The 15903-nt window shown below is 44.8% G+C and overlaps 1 protein-coding gene across 2 annotated transcripts in view; it reads left to right on the top strand.

Moving 5' to 3' along the window:
- GDA (guanine deaminase) overlaps positions 1-15903 on the top strand; it is a 763322-nt gene that overhangs the window by 369730 nt on the left and 377689 nt on the right. For both annotated transcript variants that reach the window (XM_086961261.1, XM_086961262.1), the window contains one exon: positions 15158-15329. In XM_086961261.1, the coding sequence (XP_086817387.1) occupies positions 15158-15329 (172 nt within the window). The remainder of the gene's footprint in view (positions 1-15157; positions 15330-15903) is intronic.

Here is a 15903-nt window from a genome sequence, read left to right on the forward strand (position 1 = left end):
TGGTCTGTGGGACCACTGCCTGCCCCTAAAAAATATTTTCCCCTCATTCACAATGGGGAAGGGGTCCCCTGGGGACCTTCTTGGTCATGGCAAGCTACTGCACCAGGTACATACAGGACTATGCCACGCTTAGCGCCCCAATGTGTGAAATAACAAAACAGAATATGAAATTCCAATGGTTGACTGCCTGCGAGAAGAGCTTTTGAGACATCAAAACTGTCATTGAGAAAGCAAGAGTCATAGCCTATTCTGACCCTAAGCTTCACATAGAGATCATAGTGGATGCAAGCACTGTAGGGCTCGGACCCATTCTTGCACAACACAGTGGTAATCCAAACATGCAAAAACATATTGTTACATATGCTAGATAGAGCATGTCAGACAGTGAATACACTTTTTCACAACTAGAAAAAGAGATTCTGGCAGTTGTCTTGACCTGTGAGCACTTTCATGTGTCTGTAAATGGCAAATGCTTCACTGTGGTAACTGACCATCAGGCTCTCTTGACAATCTCTAAAAATCCCAAAGCAAAGATGCCCCCAAGGATCGAACGCTGGGGGCTCTGGCTTCAAGAATATGACTAAGACATTGTTGATGAGCCAGGGAAAGTATAGAACCCAGCTGACTACTTCTCTGGAAGTCTTATGCATTTGACAGTAGCAAAACCTTCAATAGCTGAGTGAGCGATTAGAATTAGCATTGTACTTCCCCTGAAGCGGAAGCGGGGGCTGTCGCAACCTTAAATCTTTTTAAAATACTTGTGCTGTGTGTGGGATTGTGAGTGCAACAATCTTACTTACTTTAAAAACATCGCTCCCTCGCCGCAATTAAAACCCCGCTCCACGATCAGATGAGTAGGCTCTGATACGGTTGCAGACAGGGTTGGGCGCCATCTTAGGTGTGAACGAGGTTAGCGCTCCAGCTGTTGGCTGCCTCCCATCTTCCCAACAGTACTTAAGGCGCGCTAACACGCAAGCGCTTAGAATTAGCATTGTACTTCCCCTGAGGCGGAAGCCGGGGGTTAGGCTGTCGCAACTTTTAATCTTTTTAAAATACTTGTGCTGTGTGTGGGATTGTGAGTGCAACAATCTTACTTACTTTAAAAACATCGCTCCCTCGCCGCAATTAGAACTCCGCTCCCCGATCAGACGAGTAGGCTCTGATACGGGTGCAGACAGGGTTGGGCGCCATCTTAGGAGTGAACGAGGTTAGCGCTCCAGCTGTTGGTTGCCTCCCATCTTCCCAACAGTACTTAAGGCGCGCTAACATGCGAGCGCTTAGAATTAGCATTGTACTCCCCCTGAGGCGGAAGCCGGGGGTTAGGCTGTCGCACCTTTTAATCTTTTTAAAATACTTGTGCTGTGTGTGGGATAGTGAGTGCAACAATCTTACTTACTTTAAAAACATATCTCCCTCGCCGCAATTAGAACCCCGCTCCCCGATCAGACGAGTAGGCTCTGATACAGGTGCAGACAGGGTTGGGCGCCATCTTAGGTGTGAACGAGGTTAGCGCTCCAGCTGTTGGCTGCCTCCCATCCTCCTAAGCCCTATAAGAAGGAGGCTTATCCCTGACGGCGCAGCGGGCGCGCCGTAGGCGCACCAAATCCAAGCCCGTCTCCCCCCTGCTCCTTCACTGGGACCGAGCAAGCACTATAGTATAGAGTCTCTCTACCAACTACGGGCCCCCACATTAACAAGCTGTAGTCATCAGTTTCACCCTTTGGAGATTCCCCACCTCTGTCCCCACTGTAATATAGAGCTCTCCAGCCCATCAGGCAAGAATGAACTGCGGGACTACCATATGCTTCTTCTAAACTGTAGATCCCTGCCAAAACATAGCTTAGAAATGTCCTTGCTGCTGGACGAACATAAGCCTGATGCAGTCTTCTTGACTGAAACATGGCTGACTCAAGACTCAGAGCCCGATCTGGTACAAGCCCTTACACCAGGCTACCAGATAGTTCGCACAGACCGTACCCAGGGAAAAGGCGGGGGGCTTGCTATCATTTACAAGTATATATACTCATGTCGCTGTTCGCCGGAGACCATTGCAGACTCCGAAAGCATGCCCTGTGTAATTGAATTATCCCCCAACGATAGTTTCACTGGCACTCTTATCTACCGTCCCCCTGGACCAATTAAACAGTTTCAAACAGCTCTACCCTCTGCCGCAGCGGAACTGGTTACCTCCCCGTCAAACTTCACTCTACTCGGCGACTTTAATGTCCATTTTGACAATACTTCGGACAACTTCGCCTCAGAGATGATAGCGAGTTTGGCCGCAGTTCAACTAGAGCAACTTGTTCCATCTCCCACACATGTCAAAGGACACCTTCTAGACCCGGTATTTAGTAACTGTGCACACCTTAATGTGGGCACTATCAGTCGCCTTCCTTGGACTGATCATTTTTTAATCCCCCTCACCTGGACGACACACAAATTCTTACCCCCCACCCCCTCCCCGCGCAAAACGAGAAACTGGTCCAAACTAAACATAGATCACTGGGCTAGCACTTTTACTACCACTAGACCCCTACTCCTTTGTGACCCTCTTCTTAATAATAAGGATCACGATAATTGGATTACGAAATCATTGGACTCCATACTCCCCCTTCGTACTTCCGGCTCAAAAAGGCAGCATAAAACAGCGCCCTGGTATTCAGAAGAGCTTAGAGGGAAAAAACGTCTATGTAAGAGGCTGGAAAGAAAGTGGCGCTTAAGCTATGCCACCACGGATAAAGCTATCTATAGGGAGGCAATCAGAATCTATAAATCCGAAATAAAGTCTACACAGTCGGCCTATTACAGTGAGAAAATAATGTCGGCCAGATCCAAACCTAAAGAGATATACCAGACAATAAAATGTCTGACTAGGCTTCTACCTTCTTCGACCGCCAATCACAACCCACTGTCCCGATGTAATGACTTAGCTGAGTTTTTTTTTCATAAAGTAAATACAATCTATCAATCCTTTCCGGACTCAGAAGCAGAGCCTCCCTCCCAAGGACCCCATCTAGCTGTAGAAGTGGAGGATTCTCAGCAAAATATCTTAGACCATTTTCCCCAGCTAGACCCAGAAACTCTTGAACCACTGATGCACCAAATAAAATCCGGCTCTCCATGCAATCCTGTCCCTCCGAGCACACTGGTCTTAGCCGATAAGGTTATTCTTCCCACACTCATGGAGCTACTGAACTCCTCCATAGTGACTGGAATGGTACCACGTACCTGGAAACACGCCATGATACGAGCACTCCTGAAGAAACCCACTCTTGACCCTGGCAACCTCAACAATTACCGCCCAATTTCATTGCTCCCCTGGGCAAACAAAGTCCTCGAGAAACACATTAACATCTCCTTAACCAGGTTTCTCGAGGACAACCATCTGCTTGATTCTACCCAGACCGGCTTCCGCCCCAAACATGGGACGAAAATTGCGGTACAAAAGGGGGTGGTGATGGACGGAGCATCTGAATCAATCAAACACTCACACCCAGTCAAAAGATCTGGGTTTAATCCATCACCGTTCTTTAGCCCACTCTGCCACCCCAGTTCAGACATGGCTATATGCAAATCAGTCTGACCCTGTGCCTCATGGGAACAGTCCAGCCCGAACTGCCAAGCCATGTCTTCCCTCGACCGGAAACAAGCTTCAGAGGACAGGTTTCTGGTATTCCAGCCGTCTTCAGCCCGGCTTGCTTGAATCCAGCGGCAAAGTGAGCAAGGGACTCACGTCTGAGCATACCCTGCCACACTTATGGCGGCCAAAAGCGGTACCAAAGGGGGTGGTGATGGATGGAGCATCTGAATCAATCAAACACTCACATCCAGTCAAACGATCTGGGTTTAATCCATCACCGTTCTTTAGCCCACTCTGCCACCCCAGTTCAGACATGGCTATATGCAAATCAGTCTGACCATGTGCCTCATGGGAACAGTCCAGCCCGAACTGCCAAGCCATGTCTTCCCTGGACCGGAAACAAGCTTCCGAGGACCGGTTTCTGACATTCCAGCCGTCTTCAGCCCGGCTTGCTTGAATCCAGTGGCAAAGTGGGCAAGGGACTCACGTCTGAGCATACCCTGCCACACTTATGGCGGCCAAAAGCGGTAACTGCTCTGATGGCGGTAACAGAGGAAGCTAGGCGGATCTTGGATCAGGGGGGATCAGTGGCAGTGATCCTCCTTGATCTGAGCGCTGCCTTTGATACGGTGAATCATAAAATCCTCTTACGCCGTCTCTTCAGTCTAGGAATATCTGGAGAAGCCCTGGCTTGGCTTAAGTCTTTCTTAAGTAACCGGACCTTCCAAGTCTTTGAAGGAGCCTCTGTCTCTGCAAGCAAGCCTCTGGGCTGGGGGGTGCCGCAGGGCTCATCATTGAGCCCTGCATATATGAGACCGCTGGCTGAAATCGTTCGTCCGCATGGTATTAAGATCATCACCTATGCGGACGACACTCAGCTAGTGGTCTCTCTTGGCAAAAAGAACAGCTACCAACTACAGACCAGTCTGACAACCTGCTTGGAACAGGGTAAGAGCTGGATGACGAACTCGTGCTTGAAGCTCAACGGGGATAAAACAGAGCTTATGCTCCTTGTCCATCAGCCCCCTCCACCTGAGAGCTGTTATTGCCTACCGGCTTGGGCGCACCTCCCACACCCAAAGACCATATCAAAAGTCTTGGGGTATAGCTGGACAAATCCTTGACCTTCAACACACAAACAACTAAAGTGTCAGCGATTTGCTTCGGTCTCATCAGGATGATGAAAAAAATCTTCCCCCTTCTCCCCTTCGAGGCCAAACAGGTAGTCATGCAGGACCTAATCCAATCTCGTCTTGATTTTAACAACCCCCTGTATTTAGGGGGGCCTGAATATAGTCTGCAAAAACTTCAGCGGATCCAGAACTGTGCAGCACGCACACTGCTAGGTATTCCACGTACAATCCCGATAGAACCTGGGTTGAGAGCCTTACACTGGCTCCCTGTCAGGGAAAGAATTAAATTCAAATCTATGTGCATCACCCATCAAGCATACTGGAAATCTGGCCCAGCAATCAATCATTCTCTGATCACCCCTTACCAACCCAATAAACAACTTCGTTCATCCCATGCCTTTTTAGCAAAAGTCCTCCAGATCCGAAGATCTAGAGCAGGAGGCCGGTCTTTCTCCTACAATGCGTCCAAGCCATTGAACACACTTCCCCTCCATCTAAGATCTAATTCCAACTTGTTGAGCTTTCGTAAACAGCTTAAAACCTTCCTTTTTAATTAAGCTAAACTATCCTCCGGACTAACTCATTGGAAGGCACCAATCTGGTTCTTAGCGCCTGGACGCCCCAGGGCAACTGCCGCGCTTTACAAAACCCCTTTTCATTTCATTTCAATATCTTGACTTAATACTAAAGAAAGTACTCTTTGAGCACTGTTGGTGGATCAGATCGGAGTTGCACCCAGACCAATGAAGACCAGGCAAACAATTGATCCACAAACAAACATGGAGAGCAAGAACTAAAAAGGGAGAAGAATTTGAAGAACTTCAGAAATTCCACAATATTTAAGAAGATCTGGCAATGAAACAGGAAGGGATCGTCCTCAGAGGGTCTAAAATTGTCGTTCTGAAGAGTTTGAGATAAAGAGTCATCCAAGTCGCTGATGAGGAAAATCATGGCTACTAAGCGAGTATTGAGAGAGCGAGAAAGAGTTTATTTTCCGAACTTAGATGAACAGGTTGAAGTGGAACTAAAGAGGTGCCACCTTTGTAACTGCCTAGCATCAAGGACCACGCAACAGCAATTTGGGTTGCAATTGGCTTCTTTGGACCGCTAGCAGACAGCTGATATTTAATGGCTCTCATGTACAAATATTCTAGTTTACTGTATCAAGCATCTCGTCCAATGGGCATGAAAAGTTTATTGAAATTCTGGATGACATTTCAGCAACCTGGGGCATTCCCCAAATTTTAAAGTCTGACAACGGCACTCCATTCTAGGGCAATGAATGCAAAACCTTGTTGACTCACTTGGGCATCTGCAAAAATGGAGCACACTGTTGTGGCCCCAAGCCAATAATGTTGTTGAATGATTCATGGGCACTTTCAAATGGACAGTACAGGGAGCCTCAGCGGAAGGAATGGACCTCAGATGCTTCTCTCAGCAACAGGAGAAAGCCCTACCACCCTCTTGTATGGACGACAATTCAAACAATGATTCCTCAATGGACAGCCGCAAGGCAAGAGGGTATGAAAAAACTTCATGAAACTGATGCTCACTGCAAAAGGAAGAGGAAGACATATGCCGATGAACGGCAACAAACTCGAGAGACGGATACCCCTTTTGCAGTAGAACGATTACAGGTAGTCGAGAGGACAGGGCAAATAGTCATGGAGGCAGGACCGGGAAGTACATCAGTCAAGATGCATCACATTTCAAACAGATACCTTACTACTTTTTCCTCTGCGTTGGCTCCATTTTGGCTGACTAGCGCCTATGCAGTCACCCTTGCACCATGGTGCAAGGGTGCCTGTGTTGCATGCAGGATTGTTTTTGTTTTGGAATGGGTTCCTTCCTGCACAAAAAGAATCCTGACATACCGGCAAAGTCCTCTTTCTATGTGCTCTGCAGAACACAGCTCACAAAAAAGAGGATGTTACAAGGAGAAATAAAGATATTTCTCCTTGTTACGTCTCTCTGGGAACGTGTATCGTTTTGGCGCATACCCAGGTTGACCCTTTCTGGTAAATCTGTGAATGCGTCAAGAACCATGGCAGTTGCGTGAGAACACCCATGCAACGCTCATGGAACTCCTACCTAGCGCAGAGTAAGGCAACGCAGCGATTTGCACTACTTTGCTTTACTCAAGATTTATGAAGCCACTCAGGGCCACGCAAGGCTCCATGAATCTAATTTCTGAGTCGCGTCGCTCTTGCACCACGTGGTGCAAGAGCGACACAACGGGGCTCATAAATATGTCCCATAGTGTTTTTAGAACTCCACAACTCAAGTAGGAGGTGTATGACCTATTGCCTAAAGGCTTAATGCTAATCCCCCATTTTACAATAATGTTGCTCTTAGTTGAGTTGACTTGTAATAATTTTAGCTACCTTCCGAATTTCAGGAGTAGGCGAAGAACAGGTTTAGGAAAAGTGTTTCTGTATCCAAGCAGGCTTTATATTTTGGTCTTCATGACACAATGGCAGAGGGGGTATTAGCAAAAGATAATGTTAACTTCTCCAAAACGAGTAATCATTTAATATGAGTTTAAAAGAACAGATTAGGAGTAAAACTGCCCTCTGAAGGCTACTGTGCCTTGCGGATCAGAAACAAATTTCACATTTTGACGAAAAGGGGTGAAGCGGCCTTATGCAAGAGTAATGACAATTTGAGCACGGGAGAATGAGACCGGTCAAGTGTTATAAGGGAGGGGTAGACAACACCCTTGATGGACACCATGTAAAAGACGACCTCCGCCCACGTTGGGTGACTGACAGTTCAGGAGAAGAAATGTGAAGAATATTAGGGAGTGTGGAAAAAAGAAAGAAAACACCTATATTAGAGTTAGAGTCTGAAATAAAAACGAGAAAAGATAACAGGCTGATTTAATGGACGGAAGAAGCGTAGCTGTGAAGAAAGAAAAAAAAGAGAAATGTGTGAGGAATACACTTACAGCCGTCGTATGGCCCCATGCTATCGCCAGGAAACATTCTTACTTAATAATACTACTAACAGGGAGAATCATGGAAACCTTACATGTAGGATATCTAAATCAAAATACCCTCAATGCATAATTCTCGAACAGTGCATGCGTATCAAAATTAGTTTCTTTCAGGCCTCTCCTTGTCTTAACACCTTTGTATGCATTATAACATTACATTATTATTACATTATTGTCAGTATTTGATAGGCACTGGTGCAGTTAAATTTAAATCATGAACGTTAATTATCTAGAAGTTAATTATTTACTAACCCCTTAAAAGTTTCAAAGCAAAAATGTAAACTTGCTGAACATTATTCACAGAATTTACTTAAATATTGCCTCATCTTCATGGATTTAACATGACTGTAAAATGTATGTGCTTATTACACAGACGGGAATTATATATTTGTAAATGTTAAAAACTAAAGTATCATAAATGTATTTACAGTAGTATAAATAAACAATGTCAGATGTGCAGACCGTGGAAAACAAGAGTGGAACTGAACATCTTCTTTCCATTCTAGAAACATTAGTCATGTGTGAACAAAAAAATACTTAATATTTATCTTGTAGTTTTATCCTTTCTGTTGTAGCATTGATATACAGTGCCTCGCTGGGATCATTTTCTTTATCGCCGCCTCCCCCACCTATAGCTCCATTTAGTATCGTATCATCTTTAGTAGTAAGGGGATTTAGGGGTTCAGGTAATGCTCCATCTGTATTGCTGGTGTCTCCCCTAGTGAGTTGAGTGCCTGTGTCCAGCTCCTGTGCCTCAGTTATAGCATCACCGTTTTTATTTAATATAGGGGCTGGATTTAAGCCCGCTGCCTCCGTTACATTCTCAGCTTTATTCTCAACTTCATTTATCTCAATAGTATTAATCTCCACTACTGTTCCTGTTGTTGATAATGAAGTTGGTATTTGGGTCTTGGGGGAACCCGGCTGGTTTAGGTCATCTATAGTCTCAAGTGTTTTATTCTCACCAATATCTTTGCCCCCCTTCTCCTTACCCGCTTTTACCAGGAGGTCTAAGACTGATGTAGCCGCCGACCGGGTCTTGGGAGCCCCCTGCTGACGTTTCTTTTGTTGCGCATCAGGTAAGGTGGTGGTCTCATCGTTGCAAGAGTTATTGGGGGCTGCATTGCCTGCATTACCAGCTTCTTCTTTTGGCATTTTCTTTCTCTGCGTTGATTTGGACCCCTGGTTAACTTTGGGCGCCATTACAGACAGAGTATTCTGCCTATGGCACCTCGCTGCTTGACTGGCTTGGCTGCAATCACCATGCGCTGCTTTGCTTTCCTTTCTCCCTTTGATCCTACTGCTGCAGCAGCAACTCGGCCGCGCTTGATTCTGCTCTGACTGCTGGTGTAGAGCGGCGCTTCCCCAGCCACCTCCGCTGTTCCGTGTCGGGTCTCTCCTCAGCGGCTGACTCCGTGCTTGACTCCTCAGCTGACTCCGCAGCTGACTCCGCCTCTCAGCAATGCGGAAGGCGAAGGTAGCAGGTAGAGACTTCAGCGTCAGCCGAACCGCCCGTAGAATCAATTTCGCCACCACGGCACAGGTGAGAGTCAGCATCCCACACAGCCCTCCGTAAGCCGGCAAATGCTTTCTTCCGCGAGTAATATTCAACCGCGGTTCTTCATTTCGATGCAGAGCACCTTCAGAGCCTCAGAGTGTGGATTTCCCGGCAAATGCTTTCTTCCGCGAGTAAAATTCAACCGCGGTTCTTCATTTTCCGATGCAGAGCACCTTCAGAGCCTCCCCGTGCATGTAACTTTGTCCCGAGCAGATTTTCCGTCTGTATCCTCACTGCAATACTGCATCAGCCGTTCAAGCGGCCGCCATCTTGCCCCAGATTATCACTATTCAGTTTCTGACGGAGGAGAATGGTCTGATGAGGATGAGGAACATAGCTCCTGTGTGGAGACGGACACTGATTTGGAGGATAATATCCCGACCACAGCCCTGAGGAAAAAAAAAGCTGACTGGAGTCAAGAGATGGAATACCAGGAGCACCAGGAGCATCAGGAGCTCACCTGGGATCATTCCTCCACACAACCGCTACTAGGAAGCCCTCATATGGAACAAACTCAAATGTCACTACTTGAGACAATCCACCAGGAGATATTGGCGCACCGCGAGGAGACACGCCAAGATAGTAGAAAATCACAGGCTGCCATGAGAAAAATGCAGGGGGTAGTGAGAAAGCTCTCCAAGGCGTGCGCCACCACTGGGGATAGAATGTCAAATCTAGAGGAGAGGGTGGTCGCTACAGAGACTGAGATGGCAGCTGCTACGGTTAAAGTCGAGGCTCAATGCTCCCAAGTTATAGACATGCAATGGAAGCTGGAGGAGATGGAGAATCGTCTCCGAAGGAATAACCTTAGAGTCCTAGGAATTCCGGAGGGAAGAGAAGGGTCAGACATCCGAGCATATATCGTGAAACTTTTCCAACAGGCTTTTCCCGAATTGCCCGGATGGGATTGGACCAAAGAGATACAGAGAGTCCACCGTATTCCCTTCAAAATAAGGAAAAATACTAAAGAAGGAGATAAACCCAGGGCAGTGCTTATTTTTCTGGGTAACTTTGTACTCCGGCAGGCAATCTCGGACAGGGCAAGACCAGATGCAAAGAAGAACTGCGATGGTGTTTCTTTCTTTGTCCGCCCTGATTTTTGCCACGTGACAGTGGAAAGACGCTGGCGGTTAAGAGGGCTAATAAAGCCTTTTCAAGAGAAGAAACTTCAAGCCTTCCTAATAAACCCAGCCCAGCTTAAGGTTATTAATGAAGGGAAGACTTTATATTTCTCATCTGAGATTAAGGCAAAAGAATATTTGGATAGCCTAGACAAAAAATAGTAAACGGTCAGAAGGGGGGAAAAAAAAAAAAAAAAAAGGGAATGTAATGTGTGGATTCCTCATGTGTGGTCAGCTTGGTTAGGCTTGGTTAGGAGTTGTTTAAGCTGGTTTTGTCACAATTTGTGACACAATTATGTCACAATTATGGTAGCTGTTTTTATTTTCTTTTTCCCGGGTGTAACGTTATTGTAACTAATTATGGTATTTTGGTATCCTCATTTGCAACTGCATGAACATCACACGCACAAACAAGTGTTGTGCGCCTCACAGAGTGGGTGGGAGTGCTGGGCGAACAGGGTGGGGGGGGGTGGGAGGAAGAGGGGGTTGGGTGTGGTGGGTGGGCTACGGGGGGGTAAAAAAGGGGAAAAAGTCATAAAATGGAGTTCAGTATGCATCACTATGTCCAAGATCATAGTAGGACACAGGAATCACTTGATTCAGTCGATAGTTAATACCAAATCAAAGAGGGAGAAGATGACAAAAGGTCAAACTAGAAATAAAGATGTCTGACATTAAAATATGTACATTGAATATCGGAGGGCTAAATGATTGGAGGAAAAGACAAAGGATGAATCATTTTATCAAATTTAATAAAATTGATGTGTTATGCCTCCAAGAAACGCACCTCCCATGGGCAAAACGAAATCTCATGTCAATAAATGGGTTTGATCTGGTTGCATGCTCACTACAAACCTCAATGGTCAGAGGGGTGGCTATCCTGATAAAGAAAACCTTGGGGGGGGTTAAGAAGGTAAAAGCAGATAGCTACGGCAGATGGGTGATTGCCGAGTTGGGGTTAGGATTTACCATTTGTGTAATTTATGGTTCGAATGGCGATGACCCAGAAATATTTGATTTTTTAGAGATTGAACTCGCAGGCTGGGCTGCACCTGTAATAATATGTGGTGACCTAAATATCTCTGCTAGCTGGGAGAATAACGTAAAATATATTGGTCGAAAACCACGAGTTTACAGGGCAATTAAATCCCTGAAAGAATCATTAGATCTAGTGGACATCTGGGGAATAAAGGAGCCCAATAACTCTGGTTTCACATATTTTTCTAATCCTGCGCAGAAGCACTCTAAACTGGATTATTTTTTTATCTCTACATCAGAGATAAATAAGGTGACCATTACTAAACTACCAAGAATACTATCTGACCATAACCCCCTAGTAATAACCTATCAAAGGAGCTACCGTAGAACAAATAGACCACCATGGTCTTTTGAGAGGAGATTACTGGAGGATGCCAGATTTACTGCCCATATTAAGAGCTGGGCAGATGACTTTTTTTCGGCCAATAGATATAGCTCTACCAGGAACATAGTGTGGGATTGTTTTAAAGCGGCTTTGAGGGGAGAAACTATTAGCTATTCGACCAAAATAAGAAACGATGATAGAAAAGAAGAAGAAAAATTACTTGATAGACTCATGAATATCGAGGAAGAGCATGTGAAAGTCATTGCATCAGGGGGAGACGGTAGCAACACCCATAAAGTACTTATGGCAATCAAGGCAGATCTCCAGAAAATCTCCACTCAGAAGGCGATGGGTGAATATCAGGCTACAAGATCCAGCCGATATGAAACTGGAGAACACGCCGGCAGAGCCTTAGCCCTGCGACTTAGGCAGGAACGGTCTAAAAACACTATTAAAAAAATAGAAGAAAGAGGTAGAGAGTACACAGAAACAACAGACATCCTCCGTGTTTTTAGAGACTTTTATAAAAAATTATATGATGAAGAAACAATGATCGGGGGGCATTATACGAACTTAGAAGACTCTGGTCCCCGTCTTGATCCCTCCCTTCAAGAGGAACTGGACAGAGATATTACCGAACTCGAAGTTAAAACTGCCCTTCAGGAGTTGGCTCCAGGGAAGGCTGCCGGCCCGGATGGCCTCCCCTTGGAGGTATACAAGCATATTGAATCCGTAATCATAACTTTATTAGCTGACCTCTTTAATGGGATAGTATACAAGGGAGAAACCCCGGAATCTTGGAAAGAGACAAACATCATTATTTTCCACAAAAAAGGGAAACCCAGCGAGAATCCAGGGTCATATAGGCCGATATCCTTGATTAACTCCGATACCAAGCTTTATTCCAAAATATGGGCCTCTAGAATGGGCAGGGTCATTGGCGGTCTGGTCTCTCCGTGGCAGCATGGGTTCGTTCCTGGACGAGGTACTACCGATCATACAAGCAGAGCAATAGCTATATTCGACGCCCATGCTGTCACGGGGGGGAAAGTCGCCATGATCCTGCTAGACGCGGAAAAGGCTTTCGACCGTGTGGTGTGGAGCTATATGTGGGAAATCTTGATAGGGAGAGGTTTTGGGCAAAAAATTATCGGAGCTCTAAAAGCTATGTATCTTAATCCTGTGGCAAGAGTCACGGTCATGGGTGAGAAATCTGATACTTTTAACATTAAAAGAGGAACCCGGCAAGGATGCCCATGTTCCCCGATCCTTTTCTCCCTATATATTGACCCACTTATTCAGGCAATTCTGGGATGCCCTAGGTTAAAACCAGTGGTAATAAATGGCTTTGAAAATAAAATATTAGCCTATGCTGATGATCTGGCTGTTTTTACTGAGGATCCCCAACAAGCAATGTCAACGTTGGTCGATCTGACAAAACAGTTTGGCTCCAAGTCAGGTTACCTATTAAACGAAGCAAAAACTCAGATAATATGTACAGGAAATGTGGTAAAGGCAGACTCTAGATACGTGGATGCAGCAATATATTTGGGGGTCACAATTTATGCCTCTGTAGAGAAAATAGTGGAAGGCAATTATTTACCATTGATAAAATCAATAGAAACGGACCTAAAAAGATGGGATGGACTACACCTCTCCTTGATCGGCAGGATAAATGCAGTCAAGATGACGATGTTCCCAAAGCTTTTATATCTCTTTAGAGCCATACCACTATTTATTGAGGAAAAAATAATGTCAAAACTGGAGTCGGTCTTCATCAAATTTATTTGGCAATATGGTAAAATAAGAAGGTCAACAAGTCTTTTATCTCTCCAGCGGGAAAGGGGGGGCTTGGATCTCCCTAACTTAAGGCTATACCACTGGACCTGTCTCTTAATACAAATGAAAATACTATTTCAATTAGATGTTAATTCGGACAACGTTAGACCCGAAGCTTATCAACCCCCCTCCATTTATGAATTATTATTGGGAAGAAAGGCTACTGGTATCATGTTATGTGAAGTAGATCGAAGATTTTATAAAAAAGTAAGATATAAGATAATTGATAGTGCTTGGAGTGTGTGGAAGGCCAGTAGAAAACTGTGTAATATTCCCAAAATTAGTGCCTATATCCACACCCATAGATTCAGCCTCTTTTCAAGGCTGGGGATTGGAAGGGTTTTAAAAATTTGGAGTGAATTGGGCATCAATACGCTACGAGACATAATGGATGCAGAAGGATTTATGAGTTTTGAAGTGTTACAAAGGAGGTACGGGATTCCAGATAATCACTGGTTCGCCTATACCCAGGTTGACCGCTCCCTGAAGTCCATTAAACCAAAACCACCTCCCCCTGAAAATAGTCCCCTCTTGGAAGCATTGTCCAAAGGATGCAGTAAAATCAAGCCTCTATACAACATCCTTCGGGCTGAGATCAAGGATGATGTTGAGAAAACAGAGGTTGCATGGTCTAACAAATTAGGGAACCCGAATGTAGATGTTGACCTGGCTATAGAATTGAATAAAAGAATATTCAGAGCTACAAACCTAAGAGCCCAACACTATAAAACGATATTTAACTTATACTATACCCCGGCGAAATTACACATATGGGGGGCTAGAGCGGACGATAATTGCCCAAGATGTGGGGGTGGCCAAGCAGATCTACTGCATATGTTCTTCTCTTGCACTCTCTTGACACCAGTGAAAAAAGAGATTGAAAACCTTTGGGAGGGGCTGCTAGGTCATAAGATCGATCTATCCCCTACCCTGATGATTTTGGGCACTGATTCGAATTTAAATTTGGGCAAGGAAGAAGAAGCACTGGTATTTATTTCTGTCGCTGTTCTTAGGATCTTGATCTCTGCGGGGTGGAAGGATACAGTTGCACCATCTTTTCAAATGTGGCTATCTAGACTCCTTGGTATACACAATATTGAGATCTGCCTATATGAGTATAAGAGGGGGAAAGTACGGGACTTCGGAAGAAGGTTCTGGGCCCCGGTAACCAATTGGCGGGAGACTCATGTAAAAAATGTATGAAATGTTAAATTAGCAGATTTGGATGTTTATTGATATTGGAAATACAATTATACACCTTGTCTCCCCCTCCTATTTATATTCTGATGATTTTACATGAGCTTTTCCATTTTAGAAGTCTTAACTATTTATCTAATGTATGTTTGGAATGATTATTTGTCTTTTGTATTTAAAGATTATGAGAATTAATTATTAAGCCTGTGTCCTGAATGATCAAAATATGTACTTTTAAAAATCTTCCTTTTTCTGTGATGTTTTGCTGACTCCAAATAAATAAAAAAAAAAAAAAAAAAAAAGATATACAGTGCATCGTTACTGCATGTTGTTGAGACTTGGCCTCATGGAGTAACATTATTTTTTTATTTCAGCGAATTCTTCATCCCGGGGCTGGTGGACACCCACATTCATGCAGCTCAGTACTCCTTCACAGGATCTGCTGTAGATAAACCTCTTTTACATTGGTTGAAAGATTACACATTCCCTACTGAGGCAAAATACGAGAACGAAGAGTTTGCTAGGAATATATATAGCAAAGTAGTGGTAAGTGCCATACCTATGAGACATCACACATCAAATTAAAAATCCACGTGAGAAAAGTACATGCATGTTGTTGCCTTCAGTGCCTGTACAGAATTACAAGGAAAATAATGACAATGTCCTACTGCATGAAGCTCACTTGGAGATTGGTTTCTTATGTACTGAATGAATAATGTAATCCCTGAGGTATCATCATCTCAGGCAAGGCTGCAATGTAAAAAAGATCCAATGCAATGGAACAAGACAAGATTCCCAAAAATATTGTGATCGAACAATTATCAAAAAACAAACGTAACAACATACAGACGCCTTGAAGACGAGTTACTGAATTATACAGATAGAGGGCCTCGTTTAGTATTTCGAAGAGTGGGAGAACCGGTTCTTCGGCTCTATTTAGGGTCGGTGGAGGTGCTGTGTTTACTTTCGAAGAGCATGATTCTGCTGCTGCCAAAATCCTGTCAACTGTTTGCCAGAGGGCATGCCGGCCAAAGTGACGGGTGCGTGTCCTGTTGATGGTGGGGCGACAGTCACCTGTTTTCCCTCCCTGGGACTGCCAGGGGAGGAATGGCGATCTTTT

This window comes from Lissotriton vulgaris, chromosome 3_1 (genome assembly GCF_964263255.1).
Source record: "Lissotriton vulgaris chromosome 3_1, aLisVul1.2, whole genome shotgun sequence".
Classification (NCBI taxonomy): domain Eukaryota; kingdom Metazoa; phylum Chordata; class Amphibia; order Caudata; family Salamandridae; genus Lissotriton; species Lissotriton vulgaris.